The sequence below is a fragment of the Eschrichtius robustus genome, chromosome 10 (genome assembly GCF_028021215.1).
Source record: "Eschrichtius robustus isolate mEscRob2 chromosome 10, mEscRob2.pri, whole genome shotgun sequence".
NCBI classification, from domain to species: Eukaryota; Metazoa; Chordata; class Mammalia; order Artiodactyla; family Eschrichtiidae; genus Eschrichtius; species Eschrichtius robustus.
In genome coordinates, this window is record NC_090833.1 from 24,306,458 (window position 1) to 24,333,750 (window position 27,293).

Sequence of the window (27,293 nt, forward strand, 5' to 3'; positions counted from 1 at the left end):
GAGGCATTGAATGAGTGTGTGTATGTGTGTGTGAGATAGTGACAAGTGCTAGGGAGAAACATAAATCCATGAAGGGCAATAGGGCATGCTGGGATGGTCTCACCCAGGTGGCATTTAAGCAGAGAGCTGAAGGTGGTGAGGGGAGCAAGCTGCAGATATTTGGGAAAGGAGTATAGTAGTCAGAGGGAACAGCCGGTGCTAAGGCTTCTGAGGTGGAGTGAGCCTGGCATGGTTAAGGAGGAGTTAAGGGGGCTGGTGCAGCCAGAGAGGTAGTGAACGACAGGAGAGGAAACCCATGAAGCTGTAGGCTGGGGCCAGATTGTGTAAAGCCTTCTTGGCCATAGTAGAAACATTGCTTTCTACTGTGAATGAAATTATTTAAAGAATTGATTGTGCCTTTCAAGACGTGTACTTCCTGTGGGGGGTGTGTGTGTGTGTGTGTGTGTGTGTGTGTATGCGTGCACCTAAACAGTGGAGATAAATTCCATAGATAGGCAACTGGGCTCAAGGGCCAAGAACTCACCAGCAACCTCTTAAAGCAGCCAATTTTACTTCATTCAATTTTATTTATTAAAACATTGGAGGTAATTCTGGGAGACAGTGCATATGAAACCAATTGAAAACATGATTTAAAGAAATCTAACCCCTGGACATTTTCCCATTCATTTAAATGACCTTTACTGAGAGGCTGCTATGTGCCAGATCCTATGCTAGGCTCCAGGGTTTCAGAGAGGAATGGCATATATAACAGTCAGTCCCCTGAGGAGCGGTGCCTTCAGAAGCTCTCCGTCTGGTGGGGGAAACCCATAGGCAGCCTATTTCAGGTCACTGTAATGCTAGCAAATGTAGGGGGTCCTTAAGGAGCCTGAAAGAGAAAGTCAAGAACTCAGATTGGGAAAGAATCTGGGAGACGACATTTAAACTGAGACTGCTCTTACCATTTTTGAGCGTGTATCTCACCATTTTGTCACCTTATTCTTTTTCAGTGCAGAGACGCTCCGGCAGGAACTGGAGAGAGAGAAAATGATGAAAAGACTGTTGATGACCGAACTGTGAAATTCTCCCCTTGGTGCCTGGAGGATGGCATGGTGCCTTCTGTCCGTTTTCTTTCTTCGGGCTTTGTGTGATCACTCTAGCACAACATACAAATGTGTGCTCGGTTGGCCCAGGTCTCTGTGGTTAGTCGAAGCCAACTTCTGGCTTGACTTCTATCGGAAAAGATATTTTATGTCTCCTGAGTATTAGAGTTTTTCTGCTACTCAGTGTAGTTGAGACAGGATTTGGTAAGCCTAGAAGAAAGATGGGAAAACCAGGATTCCTTTTCAGAAGTACCTGTGTGTATATATTAATAACCACAGGGGTTAATATGGCACGGAATCCTTTGCTGTCAATCTCAACCATGTGATTTTGTATGATTGACACTTGCACCAAGCTTTGACTGTTGTTAGAGTCATTTTTAATGAGAGAATAATTCTTTACTGCTGGTTTTTCATTTACACTGGTAAATACACAGATCTTACAAAGTCTTTAACATTCATTTTTATTCAGACACAAGTAGGTGAACTAAAAAAGGAAAGTTGCAGTCACCAGGGCTGAAGGTGCTTCAGCTTAATCTGAAATACAATTTAACTTGTGAATTTATGGTATATGATATTATTTGGGATATATAAAATTTATTATTGAACCCAAAGTAAGACATTATAGTTTAAATTGTCTAAAAATCCTTACAAAGTGACTTGATATCAGGATTCATTTGGGTGTTCCATAAAGGAAAATTATTTCCAAAGTTGATCAACTCATGTCCTGTTGATAGAAACTTGACCAGAAGAAACTTTGCTCTCTTTTTATATAGTTTCAAGAAATGTGTTTTTAAATTTTTATTATGCACTTGAACAACTTTGCAGGAATAATTAAGAACCCCCGTAACCACAAACTAGCCCTCTGAAATGTTTCCCATGCTTTCTCAATGAATATGCACACATTTTTACATCAATACGGTCAGTGTGTACGTGCTCTTTGGTTACTCCCTCCCTCTAACACACAGCTCCTCTTTTCAACACTGATCCTGCTCTCACCAATTTTAATTTCTTTGTATCCATGTAACATGATTAACCTCACTTCTTGCCATTACTAGATATTTGAGTTATATCTAATTTTTCACTCTTATAAATAGTGCTGCTATGAATGTCTTTGTAAAAAATGTTCCTTCCTTTGGATTCTCCCCTTGGGAATATCTCCAAAGAGAGATTACAAGGTCAAAGAGCATGAGGGATTTTATAGCTCTTGTTTCATAGTGCCAGATTGCTTTCTAGAAAGATCTAGTCTCTGGGTTGAAAAGACCTTAAAGGTCATCAAGTTCAACCCCCCCATCCTCTCTGAATGCTTGAATCCCCTCTACAATTTATGATGCCACCAGCAATGTATAAGCATTTCTATTTACCAATAGTTCTGCCAGTATTGGGTTGTGCCATTTTTATTTATTTTTGCTAGTTTAATAAGTGCGTATAGTTGTTTCCTGAAAGGTGGTTTTATTTCATTAATTGCTAGCAAGGCTGAGCACTTTTCCATGTGGTGACTTATTAGCTGTATTTCCTTGTGTGTAAAATGTCCATCCATTTCTTATGACCACTTAAGTGGAATTGATCTCGTATATTTGTATCAGAACTGTATTTTTATGTTGCATAATTTGCTCTCCTGTCCCTATCCTTAAACCTGAATGGTGCCAATAATTTGATACTAATGATTATAAAAAAAAAGTAATGCCTCATTGACTAGCATTGTTGTAAAATGAGGTAATGTACGCAAATATTCAGATAACAGAGGATTAACCCTTTAAGTGCAGAATCTATACAATTTTAATATTTTTTTGGGAGGAAATCTTTCTAAAATATATTACACACTTCCCTGCCTTAGTAAACAGAGTATACTGGAGAGTATTCAACCTTTTCTTGATGAGTCATGGTCATCATTACAAACATCAGCCCCTTTTGTACCTTGGTGTGGTGCAGTGATGTCATCAGGAACTATCCAAATGTGCAGGGCTTGGCTTGCCTTTCACAGACTAATGCTTTTCTCATTGATGGTTTGCACTGCTGTCTGCTCTATTGGTGAAGCTGTCTGGGGGCAATTGTGGTATTTGGGAACTTTTACCCCCCCCCCCACCCCAATACTACATGACCCCGGCTGTACTTTTAAAACAGCTTTAGCCGTTCTTTATGTTGTGTACACAATACAAAATGTGTTCCTGTACAGTATGGGGGAAATATCTGTTTCTGGGGTTGTCACCTCTTGCCAATCCCTCCTTTTCTAACCTGCTTTCTCAGTCTTCTGCTCTTCACTTCCGGCTCTCTGATGGAAACCTCCAGGGCAAAACTGAAGTTTTCTTGAGGAAGCCAGGAAACTCAGTGTTACATACGTGTCAGGTTGGCTTTGCTTCCGAGGAGGGATGCATGGGCTTTTTGGCCATTGTTCTCAGGAGGCTCTGAGCCTGCTTCTTCTTCCCCATGTCCCCCTGGGTTCACAGATGTTTCTGAAGGTTGATGTCACTGGAAGTCTGATCACAAACAAGTTGGCTGTTACTGTATATGAAAACCCAGTACCTTTGGCAGCTCAACTCTAACCAGTAAAATCAAGAGGATTCCATTGTTTCAGCAGTTGTCCTGGTTATTTGCCTACGTACATGTATGTTGGGTGCTTGGCATTGTGACCTGAGAAGATGACATTGTGTTGGGTGGATTCATAGGGATAAAAATGAATTGGTACAATCACTTCGCCTTTTTTTATATACTTAAAACCAAAATAACAGTACCATACGGTCACACAACACATCTTATGTCCAGGGAGAAAAATCAGCTTGCTGACATAATCATTCCGGAGCAAGTGTTCCAGACTGTGAGCCACAGACTCCTGGTGGGTATGGGGGTGAGGGTTAATGCAAGTGGCCTGGGAATCCTGAAACCCCAGGTTTGTGGATTGTAGATTACATAGGAGATCCTTATGTTTAAAGAGTTTAAAAACGAGGTCCTAGAGCATTCAGAAGATCCCACCTGAATGCCCCAAATTTTACACTCCTAGAATAGCACAAGAATATTCTGTTACCATCTTTATCTTTCTTTCATCATCTCAAAGATCACAGCTTTTAAAAAACTTGAAATTCACCATGTTAACCATTTTAATGTATATAATTCAGTATTTTTTAGCATATTCATAATGTCATACAAATATCACAACTATCTAATTACACAACATTTCCATGATTCCAAAAAGAAACTCCATATCTGTAGTCACTACCAATTCTCCCCTCCCCCTATCTTTTAGCAACCACTAATTTACTTTCTGTCTTTGGATTTCTGTCTATGGATTTGCCTATTCTGGACATTTCATATAAATGGAATCACAATATGTGGTCTTTTGTGACTGGCTTCTTTCACTTAATGCAACGTTTTCAAGTTTCATCCATGTTGTAGCATGTATTAGTACTTCATTCCTTTTTAATGGCTATATAATATTCCATTGTAAGGATATGCCACATTTTGTTTATCCATTCATCAATTAATAGACATTTGGCTTGCTTCCACTTTTTGACTCTTATGAATAATATGAACATTTGTGAACATATGTTTCCAGTTCTCTTGGGTATATAACTGAGATGGGAATAGCTGCGTCATACGGCAACTCTATGTTGAACTTTTTGAGGAACTGCCAAGATCACAACTTTTATTTCATAAACAATCAAAAGTGAAAAAAATCACATATATTACTAGACAGACAGAAGCGTGGGCAAATCTCTTGTTAAACTGGTCAGATACCAAGATGCAGCACTGATTTGTGGGGGGTGAAGTTTATAACAGAAAAAAATTGTTTTAGAGAAATGGCTTTGAGAAGAGAAAATAAAGGTGCTATCTTTTTGAAAAAATGCAAATGAAATTAAACTCAGGTTCATCTCTAAGTTCTTGTTTGAATACCCAACTCCTGTTCAGGCAGTGGTCTCAGCATGTTCAGGAAACGTTCTTCCTTGAAAAATATGTACAAAAGAGAAAACCACAGTATTGTGGATTCACATCAGTGGGGAGCAGAGGGTTTATGCAAAACCTGGGATATAACAAAGTAGGGAATATGTGCTGAGGGTGAGAACAGGTCTCCCTCCAGGGCTGAAATCTTGTAAGAAAACAAAAATAATAAGAAAATCCCAAAAGCAATTTAAGTGGATGAGAGAGAACCTCGTGAAAGGAAGCAGCCAAGCCCGTAAGGAATTGGAAACCAGAGTAGGTTCTAAGGCCCTGGGGTGGCGTGCAGACTTTTAAGTGACCCATGAAGATTATGGGTATTCTCCCTAGAAAAAGCTATACGTCACACATCATTCCAGGACTTTCACTGGATCCTCACACCACCCCTAAAACCCATCTATGTCCGCCTTTGAGTCCATGGACCCCAGGTCCTTGATCATGGGTAGGTCATTGAAATCTGCAGTTTACCTACAAGCCTCAATTTAAGCTGTGGGTGCAAACCCTTCTCCAACACCAGCACCCAACATCCCCTGCCCAAAAAAAAAAAAAAAAAAAGCCCACCTGGTTTTACCAGACCAGTTTACCAGAAGAATGACCTGGTTTTAATTTGCCTTATATCTGGCACCATCACTGTTAATTGTATTAATTAAAATGAAGGGAATAAAAAATAAAGTAATAGATAACAGCTTGGATTCCCAAACCGGTGAATCAACACCAGAATCAGAAGTCCAATGCTTGCTTTTTTTGCTAAACATTGGTCCATTTAAAATTGGCCATATCTTTCCTGATAAACAGGAAGATGAAAAGAAAGACATTTCAATTTTTAACAAGATTTTTATTTTTTTATTTTTTTGTTCTTTAAGGACTACTCTAACAGATTTTCAATTGATTGGATTTCTTGTATTTTAGAATTTTATCCTCTGAAAGCTATGTTTTTGGGAAAGAAATGTCTTTGTTTTGATTTTTAAAGTAATTATAGTTCATCTTACCTTTTTCAAGCAGTAAATCTGACATAGTTCTTACAACGACTGGGATATTGGGAGACCTAGTGAAGCCCAGTGTTTCCATGAATTATACCTGAATCACCTGTCAGGATAAACACGTTTAAACTCCAATTGGACAACCCACCATCAGTGTTAACTGATACCTAAAAGCAAACATTTGACCTCTGGGTCACACAAAACTCACTTTCCACAGCAGTCCCCTGTCTCCCATCTCTCCTGGGCCAAAAAAGGTTGTAATCACTAGTTTCTTTTGAAACTTTGTATTTCATAACCATAGGCATATTCATTCGTTCATTGTCATAGGGTTCAATACTATAAATTTAGGTATTCATTCAATACCACTGATCCTCACCTCTATCATCTTACCTAATCTCCAGTGCATCATGGAGGTTACTGACCACCACGCGGCACTGCCTGACTTCTGGGCCTACGTTTGAAACCTCTATGCTTTTCTGCCTCCGTAATTATTTTGTTTGTTTATGCAATAAAATAAAATTTAAAAGCAAGCTAGAATGCTGGATCTGCAATACTAGCATAAAAAGAATCGTCTCCATGTTTTCTAGCGGAAAACAGCTTAGCAGTTTGAATGTGTTATCACTCCAAAGCCATCATTTGGAAAGGCCTGGCATGTAGTTAAGTGCTTGGTGTGAATGAATGAATGAATGGCTGAGTAAACAACCGGAACTGAACTGCAAGCGGCAGGAATGGATTTGGGAAAGTCGGGAATTCCACGGTCTGGGCCTGCCCAGGCCTGTACCTGCTCACTGTGGGGAAACCAGTAAACCAGTTGCCTGGTGTGGAAGGGGGCACGTTACGCAAGGGCACCTGCAGCCTCTGCTGACTGCACACGCCAAAAATCTATGTGAATCCAGCCCAAAGAGCTGGGTTCTAGTTTCCCTCGGGAAGCTAGACCCTAAGGACCTCGGACCTCGGTTTACCTATGTTTAAAGTGGCCCTAAGGACCTCGGTTTACCTATCTATAAAGTGCGGATCTTGCAATTTCAACTTTTTCAGTGATGAGCCCGAGAAGTAATGGATATAGTAAGTGCTTTATATAAACCAAAAAGTGCTGGGACAAGGTGGGTGAAGCAGTGACTCTGACAAGGTGTGTTCAGGGTGAACCCTCCGGGGAGCACTTCTTACATGTGAACGTATACTGGGGTCTCCCGGGGATAAAATGCATCCTGAGTCACGTGTCTGCCGTGGGGCCCGAAATTAGAGATGCTAACATGCTGGCCTCTGGGGATGCCGCTGCTCCGTGGACCACTTTCTGAGTAGCAGCAAGAGGGTAGAAGGGCCAAATCTGTGTCTGTGAGAGACTCGTGGAGGGAGGGAGGAGAAATGGGAGAAAGAACGGAGGCAGAGAAAGAGAGTTCAGGCGACGAGGAGACGATGCTAGGAAGAAGGGGACGCTTCTGGCGCGAGCGAGGATGCGCAGACCGAGCCTGGGAGGCGGCGGGTGCGGGCGGCTCCGCGGCTGCGCGGGCTGCGGGAGGGGGCGGACGCGTGCTGGCGGCGGCGGCGGCGGCCGCGCAGTCCCGGCCCGGCGCCCGCGGCGCCCCTGCTGCGGCCCGAGCGGCCTGGCTGCGGGATCCGTGGATAGCGATGGCGCGGCCGCGCCGGCAGCGCCCGGGGGCCTGGGCGCCGCTGCTCTTGCTGCTGCTGGCGGGGCCCGTCGCCTGTGCCGCCAGCCCCGCGGACGACGGCGCGGGCGCCGGAGGCCGGGGGCCCCGGGGCCGCGCGCGGGGGGACTCGGGCTCCGACGAGGCGGTGCCGCGCCACGACTCCTCCTACGGCACCTTCGCGGGGGAGTTCTACGACCTACGCTACCTGTCCGAGGAGGGTGAGGCTGCGGGAGGATGAGGGGCTGCGAGAGCGGAGACCCGGGACGGGGGCCGGAGGCGGCAGGAAGCGGGGGCGGGGGCGGGCAATTGGTTAGGATGCGAATGGAGGCGGCGCCGGCACGGCCGAGGCCCGGACGGGGAGCGCGTGGCTCCCACTCCCCATCCGCCTGGACAAGTGGTCCCAAGAGCTGTCAGCGCCTTCCACCCGCTGCTGGCTTTACAGGTGGGGAGACTGAGGCCGGGAGAGGCAGGGGGTCAGCCAAGTCCTGCGAAGCCGCGGACAGGTGGGGCTGAGTCTAGGCTCCCCCAGTTTTCAGCATCTGGCCTCCACTCTCTGTCTCTGTCAGGGATTGGGGTAGGGGGTGGTAAGGGAGGAGACTGCCATCTGGCCTAGCGTGTGTGAGAGAAGAGCAGCTGGTGGGAAATCCCAACTTAAAGAGAAATGTTGCCTTATTTCCTCCCTGTCTGTATGGACCTAAATTTGCAGTGGCTAGTGTCCCAAGCTCAGCGTTGTGTTCGTGCTCACTGCCCTGCCCATGAGAGCTGGGTCACATCTCTTTCCCCACTTCCATCCCACTTCTTTACTGTTTTCCCACGTCATGTGTCCCTAGTGTGAGCCACCATTGTTGGGGCTTGGTGGGCCCAGAGACAGGGGGTTTGTCCCTCAATGACCTCCCTGTAGAGGCAGTATTTCAGTGAGCACAAAAGCCAAGCTGATTTTCTTCAGAAGGAATGGAAACTGGCCTCTTACTTCTGCAATTTGGAAAGTGATTTTCCTTTTCTTCTGCTAAGAGGAATATCCAAGAATCAAGTTGGGCTTTGAAATGTTGTGTGTCCCAGCAGATGATATGATGCTGGATGTATCTGTTACTTAAGATTAGGTTTAGCTACCTACAACAAACAAACATTAATAGCTTAAATAAGATAGAAGTTCCTCTGTCACGTAAAGAAATCTAGAAGTAGGCCGTCTAAAACTGGTCATCGGAGACACTAATCCTGGTCTTCTGCTTCTTCACAACTCTTAGAATGTAACTTCATGGTCCAAAATGGCTGCTTCATCTCCAGCCATTACATTCACTTTCCAGACCGTGGGAAAGAGGAAGTGGGAAGAAGGTCACTGACTACTTTATAAGGAGATTGCTCAGAAGGCCCATGTAACAATTCTACTTACACTTCATTAGCCACAACCTAGTCATATGGTCACACATAGGTGCAGAGGAGGCTGGGAAATGTAGCCTTTATCTGGGAAGTAATCTGCCCAATTCTAAAGCTGGACTTACTGTATTATATGGAGAAAAGGATTTGGGGAAATATATTAGTTGGGTAGATGCTTAACTGCTGAAACAGGGACCCCAACATACAGTGGCTTAAATAAGATAGTTTATTTTTCTCTCACTTGAATCTGGCTGGTCTGGGCAGGTGGTCCAGCTCTGTTCCACAAGGTCATTCAAGGACCTAGATTCTTTCCCTGATGTTGTTCCCCCACCCTCTAAGGCTTTGTCCTCATCTGTGTGGAAGTCAGGTTGCTTGCACGTCTTTGTTCAAGCTTGAGGAAAGGAGAAAGAGAGGGAGTTCAGGACAATTACCTTTTAGGCTGGTTGCACAAATCACTGCTACTAACATTCCCTTGGCGAGAACCTAATTACATGACCTAGCTGCAAGGGAGGCTGAAAAGTAGAGTCTTCTATCTGGGCAGCCATGTGGCCAGGGAGAAGGAAAGAATGCAGGGGCAGAGTAGGGGAACAACAAGCAGAAGTAGAATCTGTCACTCTATAAAAGAATAAATAGTACAAAATCCATCTCTTTTTGAAAGCATGTAATACGTAGTTATTCATAGTCAGCCTAGCACACAGCCAGGTGACTCAAAGGTGGCACATGAGAAATTATATTCTCATTGGGCACATGCACCTAACAAATGGAGAACAAGGTCAGATTCTATGTCAGTTTGTATATATAGAGAGAATGAAGTTAGTTGTATAGTCCAGGCACTTTTATGAACATGGACATCAGGTGGGCTGCAGCCCAAAGGAAAGCTTTATAGAGTTGAACCAGGAAGTGTGAGAGACTTTGGTGAGACAAAAGGGGGAGGGCACTTAGGTGAGGTGACCCTACAGGGGTAGCAGGGTCTGTGATATGTGTACAAATCTCTAGTTTGTCTGCTTGGCACTCTCACCCATTCTGCACATACAACCTGAAGCCTGGCCCTAACCCTCAAAAATCTGCAATGGTTCCAACCTACTCCCTGGGTGAAGCTTCAGCTCCTTTATCTGGAATTTTCTGTCTGACCCAACTTTCATTTACAACCATCTCTCACTCCTTCCTTTCCCTCACTCTGAGCTTTCACTGTCCGTTCTACTCTTCTCTCTGATCCTTTCACTTATCTTCAAAGGCTGATCCTACAACCATCTGGTGGGTGCTAGCGGGGATGTTTGTGGGGTGAGCCTCCCAGGGGAAGCACGTCTACTAGATTACCCTGGGCCTAGGCTTTAGCCTTGTGGGTCCTGAGTAGAGACTTTCCCAAGATCCTTAGAAATAATCAATGACACTGCCTTGAAAGGGTACTGCCAGAGATGGAGAAGCAGAACCAGGAAATGTCCCAGAATGGTTTCCCACCCAGGAGATGAAGGAAAAAGGCATCAGGAAGAGTGTCCCATGCCATGGGGAGGCCCAGTGAAGACTTAAAATAGTTGATGGATTCAGGAAATGAGAGGTAATGGGTGGATTTTCCTGGGATGAATTCAGTGGAGAAGGAAGGAGGGAGCCCAGTTGATTTTGGAGGAAGTGGCAAATGAAGAGGTAGAAATAGTACCTTTAAACTATTCTATCTTTCTATCAGTACAAGTGGGGTTGTCTTTTTCTAGTGATTGGGCTGTTTTCTCTATGCAGGGTACCCCCTTCTCAGGTTCAAAGTTGCCGACAAACTGAATTTTTAATGAAAAAGTAGCCCAGTAGTATGAAATCAGAAAAAGGGAATTAGAATAATGGGGGTGGGCATGGAGAATTCCCTGAAACTTTGGTTGAGCCCAATGACCATTACCCGCCTCGTCCAGAGACCATTTCTCCAGTGTCCAGGTTGCCCAAGACCCTCAGGCCGCAGACTGAACACTGGCTGATTTGATGTTTCTCATCACCCCCTAACATATTCATTTTTTTTCATTTAAATTCTATTTTGGTTTAATGATGCTAGTTTTCAGAATTCTTGGGGGTTCCCACTGTCTTAGCCTATACTCCTCATCCTTACCGTCCCAGCTCAATTGCTACCTCTTTCAGAGGGCTTCTCTGCTTTTCTCCTCCCATTCCCTGCCATTAGGCAAGATATTCTCCCAGAGCACACTGTCTAACCGTGCTGTGACCCTCTGTGCTCTCTATGGTTAACAGTTTGGATACGTTCTTGGTGCTTGACTCCTGTCACTCATACCTCTTACCCTTGAGGTTCTCAAGCCAGAATCTGTATATTCAGAACAACAGTCGAATATAAAACAGATTACCACCTGATTATGGGCAAACCTCCTATTCTGCGGGTTCTCTGAAAACAATTGAGTTGGGTGTTGGCTTAGGGTTAAGTCCCAAGTGAAGCCTGCAGCTCCCTTTTCCTTGCTGCTAGGATTTATAGACCAGGTCTGCGGAGCAAGCCCTGAGACTCATCAGCCAGCCACTTGGATGATGGTAGCTGGCTTGCCCTTGGGCCATACCCTACCTAGGAAGGAAAAAAGGAACACCGTTCAAGGTTGCTTATTTTTAAGGCATAGTAGTCTGACCACTTGTAAAACATGACCCCATCGATGAGTTTCTGACCATTGAGTTCTGACCACAATTTTTCCCATCTTGGGAAAGAGCTAGTAAAGCAGTACAGAGAAGAACAGAGCTTGGGGGGAAGGGCAGGAATTCCTTCATCTGCCTATATTCTTCCTGTGTCTACTGTGTATTGTATGTGGATACATAACTCATCACCATACATATAAACATTTGGGATGCTTTTCCCCTGTGGTGCATATATATGTACTGAGAATAAAAAGACCCCCCCCAACACACACACAGAGGCACATGCACACTTTTTTTTTTCATTTATAGTATCTCTTCATTTGTACTTTGGTTTGAACAAAGATAGTATCACCTTGTTCAGTGACAAAGTAGAAACAGCATATATATATATAGTTTTTGGGCGGGAGAATAAAACCAAAACAAATCACAGAAAAGGTAAATAATTTAAAGGTAAATAATCTACATCTAATTCATATCCATGACTCTAACCCAATAATAGCACTAACTGAAGCTAACTTTTATTAAGTGCTTACTGTGTGCCAGCCACTGTCCTAAGTACCTTACCCATATTAACTTTAATCTTTATAGCAACACTCTGACTTAGATACTACTGCTATTCCCACTTTAGAGTTAAGGAAACTGACCCCCAGAAAGTTTAAATATTGTAGCTAAAGTCACACAGCTAGAAAGTAGCAGAGAACCGCGTGGGTTTGTTGTTGATTGACTTTATGGATAAGGTGGTGCGAGGTGTCCAGCATGTTTAGAAGAGCGGGTCCCTGTGGACCCGCTCTTCTAAACACATGTGCTAGGAAATGCAGTGGAACAGGCGGGATGGGGCATTTTTATGGGCAAACTTGAAAAGAGGGGCTTGGAATTGATGGGGTAGTCAGTTGGGAACTGCAGGTTCCTGAGTGGTGGAGTGTCATGATGAAAGCTTTGCTAAACGGGCTCCACGTGGGTGGAATGTTCCATTTTACAAAGTCCCGTGACATTTTTGCTTCACTATATGGTTCTGATAAGCAGAAACAATTCAGGCAGTCCAGAAAGAGAAATAGGCTGATGCAGTAGCTCTCAGAGATTTGAACAGATAATTTCTGGTTAAAACTTCAAGGAATTAAGTACCAAATTAATACCTGAGGGCTGTGATCCAAGCAGTTAATTAGAAGCAATAAATAGCAAACCAGAAGCCATTACCCACCCAGTGGAGTATGGCGAAACAGGCTCAAGGGATTGCAAAAGAGGAACAGATAGTGGCTGCGAGTTAGACAAGAATGGAAACCACGAAAGCATGTTGAGAACCTGGAGAAATGAACCAAGAAAATAAGTGCCTCTTGAAGGGAGGAAAAAATGGCTTTAATTCTCCAAAACAGAACAGTTATTGGAGGGGTTTACAGGGCACATGTGAGAAGAAGGAAAGGTAAGGAGAAAAAAAATGTGTTTTTTTGCCTCAAACCAATATTATTTGGTCTTCGTCCAAATTTTTTTTTTAATTAATTAATTTATTTATTTTTTATTTTATGGCTGTGTTGGGTCTTCGTTTCTGTGCGAGGGCTTTCTCTAGTTGTGGCAAGCGGGGGCCACTCTTCATCACGGTGCGCGGGCCTCTCACTATCGCGGCCTCTCTTGTTGAGGAGCACAGGCTCCAGATGCGCAGGCTTAGTAATTGTGGCTCACGGGCCCAGTTGCTCCGCGGCATGTGGGATCTTCCCAGACCAGGGCTCGAACCCGTGTCCCCTGCATTGGCAGGCAGATTCTCAACCACTGCGCCACCAGGGAAGCCCATCCAAATTTTAATTTTCGATAAAGAGAAAGAAAGCACTAAAATGGAAAGTGGAGGGAAAGGAACAAACAAACAAAACCACCAAAAACCAGTAATAAAAAAGTGGGAGCAACAACATTCTAAATCAACTTATACTTCTATAGAAAAGAAAAGTGGGAGCATGGACAAAGCTAAGGGGAAAAGGAGAACCTGAATGGCTGGATGATTGACGCATACATCTCAGGACTAAGGAAGACGAGTGAGTGTACGAGAGATAGGAGGGGGTGGGGAGAGGTCAGTAAAGGTCTTCAAATAGCGTTGTGACAAGATCTGATTTCTGTTTTAGAAACCTGGCGCTGGTGGAAGAATTAGAAGGGAAGTGGGGGAATCAGATAAGAGGTGGTGCAATAGCCAAGAGGCAGGCTCATGTTTCAGGGTGGGAATGAAAGGAATGGTGACGGAGGAAATGTTCCAGGGTTTCAGGGTTGGGAGACTGGCGGTGGGTGGTGGGATTCTTCACTAAGATAGAAAACATAGGAGGAAGGGCATCTGGGAGGTGGAGGAGCTCAGTGTTGGGCATCTGGAATTGTTTTGCTTGTGGAATGTCCAGGCAGAAACCCCTGGAGGCAGTTGATTGTTGGGCTTAAACGTTGATATAAGAAAACGAGAAGTGCCAAAGAATTGTGAAGTTAGAGAAAGAAAAACTCTAAGGAAAGTAGGAGGAAAGAAATAACGAAATAGCAGAATTTAATGAAATAGAAACCAAATATTCACTAAAGAGGATCAAAAAAGCCAGAAGTGATTCTTTGAAAATATGAATGAAGTAGATACATGTATTAGTCAGTGTTATCCAGAGAGACACAACCAATAGGATGTGTATGTATATATAGATGAGAGACAGAGAGAGAGAAGTTTATTTTAAGGAGTTGGCTCACACAGTTTTGGAGGTTGGCAAGTCCAGAATCTGCAGGGCGGGTTGGCAGGCTGGAGACCCAGGAGAGAGCCGATGTTATAGTTCAAGTCTGAAGGCCATCTGCCACAGAATTCACTCTTGCTTGGGGAAGGTCAGTCTTTTTGTTCTGTCCAGCTGGGGATGAGGCCCACCTACATTATGGAGGGCAATCTGCTTTACTCAGAGTCCACTGATATAAAATGTTAAATGTTTATCTCATCCAAAACCAGTCTCACAGAAACATCCAGAATAATGTTTGACCACATATCTGGGCACCTGGCCTAGCCAAGTTGACACATAAAATTAACTCTCACAATAGGATTCTGGCAAGATTGATAAGGAGAAAAAGAGAGAAGACAAATAATATTAGGAATGAAAAAAGGGAGAAGTAACCCTAGACATAGCAGAGATTAAAAAGCTAATACATTACAACTCAATAATAAAAAGACAGCCTACCCTATTAAAACATGGAGAAAGGCTCTAAATAGACATTTCTCCAAAGAAGATATACAAATAGCCAATAAGCACATGAAAAGATACTCAGCATCATTGGTCATTAAGGAAATGCAAATCAAAATCATAATGAGATACCACTTAACACCCACTAGGATGGCTATAATAAAAAAAAAAAAAAGGACCTCCCCCCACCCCCCACCCCCCCCACAGTACATTGCTGGTAAGAATGTAAAACAGTGCAGCTGCTTTGGAAAATAATTTGATAGTTCCTCACAAAGTTAAATGTAGAGTTAACATATGACACAGCAATTCTATTCCAAGAGAACTGAAAACATATGTTCACACAAAGACTTGTACACAGATGTTCATGGCAGCATTATTCATAATAGCCCCAAAGTAGAAACAACCCAAATGTCTGTCAGCCCCTGAATGGATAAAAAAATGTGGTATATCCATACAACGGAGTGTTCCATAAATCAAGAAATATTGTTAATTCTGTGTACCTAGGGTATTTAAAAATTAAAATTCTACAATCAAAATAATTTTCCAATAAAATTGTACAGTGCATGTGAAACAGATCCGATTGAATATCTTTATTCTCTAGGCTTCAAGATGATAACTGCTAATAAGATACGGTTTTTTACAAACATTTACATTGTATTGCTATTCAAGGATTAATACACTTAGTCTCTACCCATCAAGGTTCAGTCAGAAAGACAGAAACCAATTTTTTAAGCTTTTTAAAACAGGATAACCAGCGCAGGGAGCTGTCTGAAAAGGTATTGAGGGGACTGCAGAAGCAAAAAGGGAGCTCAGAGAAAGTCACTTTGGGAAGCGACTGCCGGCCCTGGGGCTGAGGGAGCAGAGAGAAGGGCTTGAGGTTGTGAGAACCAAGAGCTCAGATAAGGGACCTCCCACTCCCACCCCCACCCCAGAGGTGCAGCCCATCCTCTGAGAATGGGCTGTCTGCCCAGCTGATGCTGGTTCCTTTGAAGAGGCTGGTCCTGGGAGTCTAGAAAAAAGCTGTAAACTCAAACTGACTGCCAATGCAAGGATGAAGTAGAGTTGCTGAGGACTTGCATATTGGACAGCAATCAAACAGGAACAAATGATCTTTCCCTCCTCCTGCCTCCCAACCTCCCTTTAATGTTTTCTTTTGGCAGAACCTAGCCAGCTGGCAAAGGAGAGATGTGGTTTGCAGAGTACTAGCCCATCCTACAGCTGGCTGTAGAGGCTGGGTTGTAGCTGAGATACAGGAGCTTAAATATTGGCATGTGGTCCAAACTTATTTTATTCCAAATAGTGAGATCATTTAATTTCAGGAAAAAAAATACATAATATTGCTTTGCTTATATTTTGATACCAACCCCAGTTGGTGTCTTGAAATTCAGTTCTGGCACTAATGACCCCACAGGTTAAAGGGCATGGTCCACAACAAGACTAGCCTCACTTCAGACCAACTGGCTACCAATCCAGGGGCCACTCACAACCCCCCTTGGGTTCTATAATTCACTAGAACGTCTCAAAGGATTCAGGAATGGGCTGTACACACAATAACAGTTTTAGTATCAAGGATACAGCTCAGGAACAGCCAATGAAGACACACACAGGGCAGAGTCTGGGGGGCTCATGAATGCAGTTTCCATGTCCTGTCCTGGAAGGAGAGGATTCCTCTCCATGGAATCATGACTTGTCATCGTCCCGGCATATCAGTGTGTTCACCACCAGGAAGCTGCACTGAGCTTCAGTGTCCAGTGTTTCTACTGGGGTTTCATTACCTAGGCATGGTTGATTTAATCATTAGCTACAGAATTGAACTCAATCTCCAGCCCCTCACCCCCTCCCTGGAGGCAGGGCTAGCTCAAAGCCCCAAACCTCTAATCACGTGGTTCGTCTTTCTAGTGACCAGTCCCCATTCTGAGTCATCTTATCTCTTAGCATAAACTCAGGTGTGAACCCAAGGGGCTCAGGAATAAGAAAGACCCATTGGGAAATTCCAAGGATTTAGAGTCTCCCTCCCAGGAACCAGGGACAAAAACCAATCAAATTCTTTATTACAAAACATCTTACAGGGACTTCCCTGGTGGCGCAGTGGTTAAGAATCTGCCTGCCAGTGCAGGGGACATGGGTTCGAGCCCTGGTCCAGGAAGATCCCACATGCCGCGGAGCAACTAAGCCCGTGCGCCACAGCTACTGAGCTTGCGCTCTAGAGCCTGCGAGCCACAACTACTGAGCCTGTGTGCCTAGAGCCCATGCTCTGCAACAAGAGAAGCCACCGTAATGAGAAGCCTGCGCACCGCAACGAAGAGTATCTCCCGCTCGCCACAACTAGAGAAAGCCTGCGTGCAACAACGAAGACCCAGTGCAGTGAAAAATAAATAAATAAATAAATAAATTTATATTTTAAAAAAACAAAACATCTTACAAAATGAGAAGAAAATGTGATATTATTAAATGATGCCCAAATTCATTTGACAACAAAAGTTCTCATTCCAAGATTTGGAAGCATATAAAATAGGAAATCAGTGCTAGAAAAGCCCCGAGAAATAAGCCATTTACCAACATTAATAAACTAGTTCAATACATTTGTAAGTGAGCTTTGTTCCAAAACTTGCTCTTATTTGGAGCTTAGAAACCCATTCTTCTTCTAGAGATGATCTTACCCAATGGTTAGTTTAAAAATTTAATAGTAATAATAATCCAATAGTAATAATTACTGGCATTTATTGAGCTGGAAATTTGCTATATGCTGATGTATTATTCTAGATGCTAGGAAGTAGGATGATGGAAGGAAATGGTGAACCTGAGTCAGAAGCAACGTTACAAGAGATTGTCTTTTTCAGACACCTATAGAACCTTAAAAACATAAGTAGTCATTGCATTCCTGGATAAATACTCTGAGGAAAAATAGCCACAGCATTGTAGTGAGAAATAAGAGGAAGAACATATAGGATGATGCTTAACATAGTAGCATCGAACTCCATAAATATTAAGAGAAAAACAAAAAACTCATCCAAGGTGGGACTCAGTCTATAGTACTTAAGTGGATTTACGACTTCGCGTAAAATAAGCATGAAAATAGAAAAAGTAATGCATCTGGCCCAAGTACTTAAAGATGGTGAAAAGGTAGGGCTGTACTTTAGTATGTGATCAAGATCTAGGGTAGTAGAGATGAACTGTCCAGGGAGCACAGATATGAACCAGGAAAATGTGGCCTGGTGACTTTTTTTTTTATCGAAGTGTAGTTGATTTACAATGTCGTGCTAATCTCTGCTGTACAGCAAAGTGACTCAGTTATACACATATAGACATTCTTTTTTTAGATTCTTTTCCATTGTGGTTTATCACAGGATATTGAATATAGTTTCCTGTGCTATACATTAGGACCTTCTTGTTTATCCATTCTAAATGTAATAGTTTGCGTCTGCTGTTGGCTTTTTTTAAAAGTATAATTTAATGAAACAAAGTGAACAAAACCTCATTTAAAAAAATTATAAATCACAAAGAAAGGACTTCAGAATAGTGAGAAAAGAAAAACTAATACAATAATTTTTTAAAGTGTATTTGCACTGCCTAATATCTATGGGTGATTTTATTTATTCATTTGACAATCATTCAATGTCCAGTGTCAAGCACTGTGCTGGGCAGAGACTACAAGATGAATCACACATGGTGCAGGGAGTGAACAGCCTAGAAGAAAAATATTTGTGTCACAGACTGGAAGCATAATACAGGCTTTCCTTTGATGTGTGGTTGAATGCATTATGATGTTAAGAAAGATGCATGAAATGATGTGTTTAAAGAGTTAGTGAGATAAGAAAATGTTCTATACAGCTTAATGGAAAATGGAACTTCAGAGAAACAGAAAAATCCTATTATATAGTTATAAATGGAAAACCTCTGCTATCAAATATAGAAATGTTTCGTTTATTTTTTCTCTTAGAACATGTGTATTGTATAAAACTGTGATTTTCACACTCTCAGGGGACAGTGGTGAACCAGTGGGTATGATATTATGCCCTCTTTCAGTGCCTCAGGCTCCTTACCTGTAAATGAGGAAAAAGCCCTTTCTCAGTTAACACGTAAGGCTGGGTTCAAAGATGTGTGCCCCTACCTGCCCCTCATGAAAAGGGTGATTAGGCTTCAACAAAGCTCTTTTCTGAGGCCTTCACCATTTCTAGACGCGTGCGCTAGAGAATAGTCAACCTACTAAAAAGAAGCATTTCTCATTGGAAACGTTGTTCCTGGATTTTCTAACCATTATTTATTCTCACTGGCCAGGTTACCCTTTCCCTACTGCTCCTCCTGTGGATCCATTTGCCAAAATCAAAGTGGATGACTGTGGAAAAACTAAGGGATGCTTTAGGTTGGTAGATCTGCGAGTTGGATAACTTTAAAGCCAAGACTTTGATTTTACTTCTCAAGGTAGTATTTAAATTGCATGCAGTTCACTCTAACCAGGGACCTGTACCCCTCATAACTTCAGCAGGGATGCGGCTTGTTTCTGATGGCCACACCAGGTTTCAGTCTTCCAAGCCTTGGGCTGTAGCATGCCCGTTGGCCCTAGAACGTTCTTCTCTAGTTCTTCATTTATGACTGTACGCCATTGGCTCAGGTGTCTAACCAGTTGGCTATATGAAAAAGAATCACATAACACAGAATATGTCTCTGCTTATTCAGCAGGGGTGTGGATGGGACAGGCAATAATAGATGTGCCTAAGACCCAGTTCCTTTTCAAATCAATAGTCATGACTTATGGGTAGCTGTATGATACTAACTAGTCATTATGCATTGATTATTGTGTCTAGCTAGTTGTCTCAGATCTAGTGAGTTCCTGCCTGATTATTAGTAGTATTCTGTCAAGACGTGATGGGCTGGAGCTAGAAAACAGTAGTGTAGACAGTGGGGCTCCCGTCTAGACAGCTGTGCTTTGTTGGGAAAGCCTCCTTTTCTTTGAATCCTAAAACAAATTGTCCTTGAGTAAAGATTTTGATGGCCACTGCACTGAATGTTTTGATTTTTTTTTTGGTTCAGTGCTCAAGGAGAAACAATTGAACATGGGGGTTTTGAGTTTTCTTTGGATTACAAGTGTATTTCTAAGGAATTTTAAAAAAATCCAGTGATACTATTATTGGGGAAGATAGCCAGCAAAGAATAATTCTGGTGATTAGGGGATATTTTTGAGAAGGGAAGGCGTTTTAGTGCCCTGCTGGCTTCAGGGAGACTTGCTTTCTGGCCCATTCACCCCTCTTTTAGCTTTCCTCACCCTTTTCAGGTTTTTCAGCCCAGTTCCTGTGGTCTTGAGCTTACACCTCCTGCCAGCTTCTCAGGGTATCTGCCGGCAGAGCTGCATGTTCCTTGTCTCCCTCCTCCGTCAATACTTGGCAGCCTTGCATCCTGTACTTTTTAGATACCTTCCATCTGAGCTTAGATTATCCCACCCGTTGCTACAATTTTCTGTCGTTTCTGAAAACGGTGTAAAGCAGTGTTCCTAAAACTAGGGCTTGCAGATCCTTAAAGGATCCACACGTCCTCTGGAAGAAAATTTAAATTCATGTTTTCATGTCAGTGATGTTCCTTAAACAGATTAACAAACGCATAATCTGGTTATCTGGATAACCACCTTACAGTGCTCTATACTTTAGTGTCTGAATTGTATTAGCACCAAGTAGTCCGATAGAGCAAAAGCAAATTTTATGAATAAATGATGCATTCGCGCCCAGTGAATACCAGATGAGGCATTTGTTTGGTGCCTTGTATGTATAAGTGTTGTGGAGCAGTTCAAATAGATAAAAGTGGAGGGGAGTGGAGTCATGTCTAGTAGTAAGAACATGCTCAAAATAAAGACCCTGCAGAGTCCAGTCAGACACACTACATGCAGGTAAGCAGAAAGTCGCTTTCAGTGAAATGACATCATTTATCATGTGAATGCTATGAATTTAAAAGTTCCTCGTTTTGTAGTTTAATCTTTATTTAATTTGCCCATTTTTGTTAGTTTAATTTTGTAGTTTAATTGAAAATTTGTAAGTGAAAAGAACTGGTAATTTAAATTATTTAAATTAACTCAGAGAATTTTTTTTCTCTAAAAGGGATGCAGAAATAATTCAATAATAATTAATATTTGAGAAACTCTAATAACAGGGTTCTAGAGAACCCTGGCTAGGCCTGGAGGCCCAGGTTCAGTCCTGTTGCAGCTTGATTCACTCGGTAAGTTCCTTCCCATCTCTGGACCTCAGTTTGCAGGTAGATAAAGCGGAGCGGTTCATCTCCATGGTCTCTCCTGAGTGAAACTGGGGTTTTGAGATCCCAGGTAGCAAAGATCTAATTTATTTATTAATATTGCTTAGCGTCCTGCCTTACACACAGATGTTCTGTTAATGTATTTTGAGTAAGTGGCTGAGGAAGCAGTAATATCTGTTTTGATATATCCTATAGATATGGCAAACCGGGCTGTAATGCAGAGACCTGTGACTACTTCCTCAGCTACCGGATGATAGGGGCTGATGTGGAATTTGAGCTGAGTGCAGACACAGATGGTTGGGTAGCAGTTGGATTCTCTTCAGACAGGAAAATGGTAAGACACAAAGCATGATAGAAGCTAATTTTTCTCTTTAGTTTGCCGTGCTACTTTAGACTTTAGAGAATGAGCACGGTTGTGTTTCCCTAAGTTATGACGCCACTTTTAAATGGGAGAAGCCGATTTCTGGCATTTAATTTTCTTTTTCAAAGTAAAGCAAGTAAATTGATCAAATCCTTATAACAATTATACTAGTTACGGCTCTCTGATTACAAGTTAAAAAAAAATTCAAGCTAGCTTAAACGGAGATGGAAGGGTTGGTTATGAGAATACAAGGTGTCTCGTGGTACCTGTATTCATTAGTTATTTCCACAGTACTGCTGCAAGAGAGCCCCCAAAACTACAGGGTTGATAACAGGAAGCATTTATTTCTTGCTCACATGTGTGTGGATTGGCTGGGACTCAGCTGGGCTTGGCTCCAGGCCGTGGCTTAGATTCAGGTATTCTGTAATCATTCTGGAACCAGTAGCTACTCAGGCGTGTTTTTCTCATGGCAGAGGCAGAAGCACAAGAGCCATCCAAGCTTATTTCAAACCTGTGTTCACATCACATCTGCTGATAATATTCCATTGCCTGAAGTAATTCACACAGCCAAGCCCAGAATGAAGGGGCAGGGAAATACACTTCCTCTAGCAAGAAGCCTTGTGAAGGTGTATGTACATAATATAACAACAGGGGAGTGAAGAATTGTGTGCAACGATTCAGTCTTCCACAGTATGCATGAGCAAGAACACATCTGGTCCTCAGAAAAGACTGTGAGCGGGAACAGGCAGGAACCCAGGTAGCTGACCATCCCTTACCTCTGCTTCTGTCTGTGCCTCTGCTGCATCCTCTTTCCTCTGGAGCGTCAACATTTGCCATTCACTGTGCCAAGGTGCTTCCCAAATAGCCAGACTTTCTTAGGCCTTTGAACCTTTGCGTGTGCTGCTGCTTTTTCTACAAGACACTTCTTCTCTTCACATGGTCTGTTTTGAGGTTCTTCCAATGAGAGGAGGGCAGCTCAGACCAGGGTTATGGCAGCAGGCGTGGTGGGAAGGGCTCAGATTTCAGATATGTTTTGAAGGTAACGCTGACAGTCTTTGCTGGTGGATTGGACATAGGTTGTATGTGGGTGGTAAGAAGAGACTGGGGGATCAGGCTAAGCAATCAGAGCTCCAGTGAGTTTGTTCTCGGAGAGTCACTAGAAGAATGCACTTCTCAGTCCAGGCTGTAAGACAGTGGGTCCACCTGGTAAGACGGCATGGATACTCATTTATATCACTTATCTCCTACTTTAGGGTCAATAGGAGAAACAGCAGGTGTGTGCCATCCCAGAAGCTGGCTTGCAGTGCAGTTGACCATTTCTTGTCCTGGAATGCATTTGCACTCATGATGCAGCTGTTAAGATTAGGGGGCTCAGAGGAGGGAGGTCGAGTGAGGAGCATTCAGATTTTATGTTTGACATTTTGCTATCTAGAGGCCTTTAAAGTATAGGTCTCAAAAAAAATAAAATATAGGTCTCTCTTTTCTTCTCCTATTACTCCAAGAAGCACAGATTTAAAATTTTTCAAAAGCTGATGCACAGGAAAAGCAAAATGGAACCCCTTTTTAATAACCTTTAACTTTTTTTGAAATGATGCATTACTGTTTTCTTCGTTAGATTTTATTTTTTAGAGCAGTTTTAGGTTCACAGCAAAATTGAATAGAGGGTACGAAGATTTCCATATGCCCCCCCCAACACATACATGCAAAGCCTCCTCCATTATCAGCATCCCTCACAGAAGAGTACATTTGTTATAACTGATGAACACCTATAACTTTTTTGGTTTGTTTTTTACGAAAATGTTAAACCTACAGACAAGCTGCAAGGATAGGACCATAAACTCCTGTATATATGTTTCACCTAGATTCACCAAATGGTAACTTTTTTAATTGTGGCAAAACGTACATAACCTAAAATTTACCGTTTTAAAGTATTCAGTTCAGTGGCATCAGTTACATTCATGGTGTGGAACTGTCACCACTATCACTTTTTCACAAACAATAACGTTTGCCACATATGCTTTATGTCTCTTTACTGCTGCTGCTACTACTTACTATTTTTATTATTTTCTGGAAACTTTGGAGGTTAAATTGAAGATATCATGACCCTTTAACCCTAAATATTTAAGTGGGTATCTCCTAAGATCAAAGACATTCTTTTTCATTATATAGTTTATTAAATTCAGGAAGTTTAACATAGATACAATAGTATTATCAAATATACTTGTCCATTTTCAAATTTGCCCTTTGTCCCAATACTGCCCTTTACAGAAATTTTTATTTTATGACTCAGGAGTCTGTCTAGGAACACCATTAGCTGTCATGTATCTTTAGTCTTACTTATTTTGAAATAGTTTCTTATCTTTTCTTTTTTCTTTTCCTTTTGGTCTTTCATGACATTGACCCTTTTGAAGATTACAGGCCAGTTTTTTGGTAGAATGACCTTCCATTCAGGTTTGTCTGATTGTTTGCTTATGATTAGGTTAGTGTCTGTGTTTTCGGCAGGACTGCTGGAGAGCTGGTGATGTATTCTTCTCTAAATGGCTCATTAGGAGGCACTCGATGTCAGCTACGGTGATACAAACTCTGGTCACTTGGTTAAAGATTTTTTTTAAAGATTTTTTTTGATGTGGATCATTTTTAAAGTCTTTATTGAATTTGTTACAATATTGCTTCTGTTTTATGTTTTGGTTTTTTTGGCCACAAGGCATGTGGGATCTTAGCTCCCTGACCAGGGATCAAACCCACACCCCCTGCACTGGAAGGTGAAGTCTTAACCACTGGACCGCCAGGGAAGTCCCTGGTTAAATATTTTTAATGGCTTTTAGAACAATTTTGGGGGGTGGGGCTTCCAATTACAGAGTTAATGGATCGTATATTTCGGAGTGCAATTTCTTTCTAGCAGAAAAGTTTGCCAAAGACACACCTTTGACTTTTTTCTCCATCATCTTTCGTGTTAGGGTGGTGACGACGTCATGGCCTGCGTCCACGACGACAACGGCAGGGTGCGCGTACAGCACTTCTATAACGTAGGCCAGTGGGCAAAGGAGATTCAGAGAAACCCTGCCAGAGATGAAGAAGGAGTTTTTGAGAATAATCGGGTCACCTGCAGATTTAAACGGCCTGTGAACGTTCCCAGAGATGAAATGATTGTTGATCTGCATTTAAGTTGGTATTATCTGTTTGCTTGGGGTCCAGCCATTCAGGGTAAGCTTACATTTTGGTATCTGAGTTAAACATCAGACACTGCTGTGATTGTAGTCCTTACTTACTGGGCGAGAGAGTGATAAGCACTTGCCTAACATAAGAGAGAAAGGCGATAGGAATGTTCTGCCTTCAGAATGCTATAATGGACTTACACACATGAACACAGAAATGGACAAGTTATACACATGCATAGTTAGAGCAAGATATACAGGATAGTATATGATGAGCTCTGTGCTTAATGAAACAGATCATGTGTCTGCTGTATATGGTATGTGGACTCTCATTCTCACAATGGTCTCATTTACTCCTCACCACGTCCTCCAGAATTGTAGGAATTATCATCCTCATTTTAGAGAGATTAAGGGACTTGCTCAAGGCTATATAGCTAATTAATGGAAGAACTGAAATTCAAACCTAGATCTGTCTGACTTCAAAATCAGGGAGTACTCTTAACTCCTATGCTCTAAATAGAAAAATACTGAACAGGAAAGGGCCTCTGGTGACTTCTCTAGAGATTGACACTCACTTTATGACTATTCTGGTGGTCATAAATCTACCAAATTATCCTACTGTTTAGCCCATTACTCCTCAAATTTTAATGTGTATGGGGATTGCCTGGCTATATTGTTAAAATGCAGTTTTGAGTAGGTCTAGGGTGGGTCTGAGATTCTGCGTCTCTAACAAGTTGGTCCACTGATGACCTCACTCTGGGCGGCAAGGCTCTTCAGCATTTCCCCAACAGTGACCCAAGGATATCATGAGGCCTTTGAGAGGCTGCTAAAATCAAATTACACTGTGTCTACAGCATTCCTCCTGGTTCATCAGCCTGGTGGCCTGACCAAGGATGGAAGTGAGCTGTTCTCAGTCCCTGTATGAGAACTCATTCTGGGAATTGCATCTTTCTCATCAACTATCCGTTGCCTAATCTGATCTTGTTTTCCTCTTCAAATTGTTCCCATTGATCGATTGGAGATTTTATACCTTTTTTTTTTTTGCCTGTTTCTAGTTGGGAAAACATATGGATGCCTCCAGATTTGTGACACCTTTTCCATTTGCTTATTTCCCAGGTTACCGACAGGGGACCTACAATTATACCTTTGAGTACTTTCAATGCCCTGGGAAATAAACTATGTCTTAGGCTGGAGAAATGAACTCATTTTAAATGATGGGATTTGGAATCTAAAACTCTGGGTTTGAGTTTGGTTCTGCCTCTTGGTAGCTGTGTCTAGCCTTTCCCTCAAGAAAGGTATGAATTGGAGGTACATAGTTAAGCCTGGGAATTCATGTAGGTGACCAATGATTGAGGTTAGGGAGGAGAGGTGAATGGGACCAGTTGAGAGAAAAACTCTTGCCAGCCGGAGGAGTTTGGTTTGTGTTAACAGGAGCCAGCACGGACACTGCAGCAGGGGCTTGACATGTCCAGTTGGACACAGCTTCTCTAGCAAATCTTACCTTAAAAAACCCTCACTCTGAGCCCTATTTTCAAGGAGATCTTTGCTCTAAATTCATATGCCTTAGTCTCCTAAATTTCATATGGGTTAATCCAAAGGTCAGGCCCTTCCTATCAATTTCAGCTTATTAAGCAGCCTTTGCATACAGCCTTTCCCCTCTTTCCTCTTCTAACCAGGTCAAAAATGTTGCCCATCCAAAGACTTGTTTGGTATCTTAATCCTCTTACTTTCTGTACCATTCCACACCACTCTGCCAGACAGACATGCAGACATACAGACACACAGCACACCACACCCTCTCTGGTCTGGCCTGGGCAGGCTACCACTTTATATCCCATAGACTTCCATCTGCAAGGGAGTCCATGTGGTCAGGAGTGGTTAATGAGCCATACATAAAAAATATATTTGGAAAAAAAAATAGTAGCTCTTGTTCTTTGAAGTTTAGTTTTTCTGTGGTTTGCATGTATCATTTTAAATCTGTACCTTTTTTCTATTGCCCCTTCCTTTTTATTTCTTTCCTCTTTAAAGGCTCCATCACCCGACATGATATAGACTCACCACCGACTTCAGAGCGTGTTGTCAGTATTTACAAGTATGAGGACATTTTTATGCCATCAGCTGCCTATCAGACCTTCTCCTCTCCATTCTGTCTGCTTCTCATTGTTGCCCTGACCTTCTACTTATTGATGGGAACCCCTTAACCACAGCTGCAAAGCCAACAGATTCAATGCATTATTAGAAAGTCTTTAGTATATTTTTAAAAAATATGCAGTATAATTTTAGCTTCTATTATGTACAAAAAAAAAAGACTTATATGATTCAGCTTTCTGGAAGAAAGAGCAAGTTTCTTTTCTAAGCGAAGAGGATTGTTTAATAATGACCCCATACTTTGGGAAAGTACTTAAAACTTTTCTAAGCACTCACTTTCAAATATGTTTTCTTATTTGAGCTTCCCAACATCTCTGAGTTGGCTTGATGAACATTATTATTGCCATCGTACTGAATGGGATTTGAGACCCAGGAAGGCTCCCTTTTTATGACTCTCTTGCCATGTAGCCTTGGCTACTTGGTCAGATAACACATAGCAAGGTAGAGAAAGCTAGGCATAGAAACCATGTCTCTAAACAACCTTTACTCTTCCAACTACAGCTCAAGAGAGTTACTTGGAGTAATACTAAGGAGAACTTCACTGGATGGCCCAAGTTCACAGTCAGCCTTTTAGGCAGAAGAACTTTCAAATTTTCATAAAGCATG

At 42.4% G+C, this 27,293-nt stretch overlaps 2 protein-coding genes across 2 annotated transcripts in view; both read left to right on the forward strand.

The window, feature by feature from the left end:
* EPB41L4B (erythrocyte membrane protein band 4.1 like 4B) overlaps positions 1 to 1,568 on the forward strand; it is a 146,380-nt gene extending 144,812 nt beyond the window's left edge. The window contains exon 25 of the mRNA XM_068553262.1: positions 987 to 1,568. Within this exon, the coding sequence (XP_068409363.1) occupies positions 987 to 1,056 (70 nt within the window). The 3' untranslated portion in view covers positions 1,057 to 1,568. The remainder of the gene's footprint in view (positions 1 to 986) is intronic.
* Positions 1,569 to 7,600: 6,032 nt separating this feature from the next.
* FRRS1L (ferric chelate reductase 1 like) lies at positions 7,601 to 26,761 on the forward strand. Its single transcript, XM_068553279.1, has 5 exons — positions 7,601 to 7,853; positions 19,065 to 19,149; positions 21,219 to 21,357; positions 24,342 to 24,588; positions 26,568 to 26,761. Exons 1-5 carry the CDS (start codon positions 7,616 to 7,618, stop codon positions 26,738 to 26,740), a joined length of 882 nt encoding a protein of 293 aa, XP_068409380.1. The 5' UTR covers positions 7,601 to 7,615; the 3' UTR covers positions 26,741 to 26,761.
* The last annotated feature ends 532 nt before the right edge of the window (positions 26,762 to 27,293 follow it).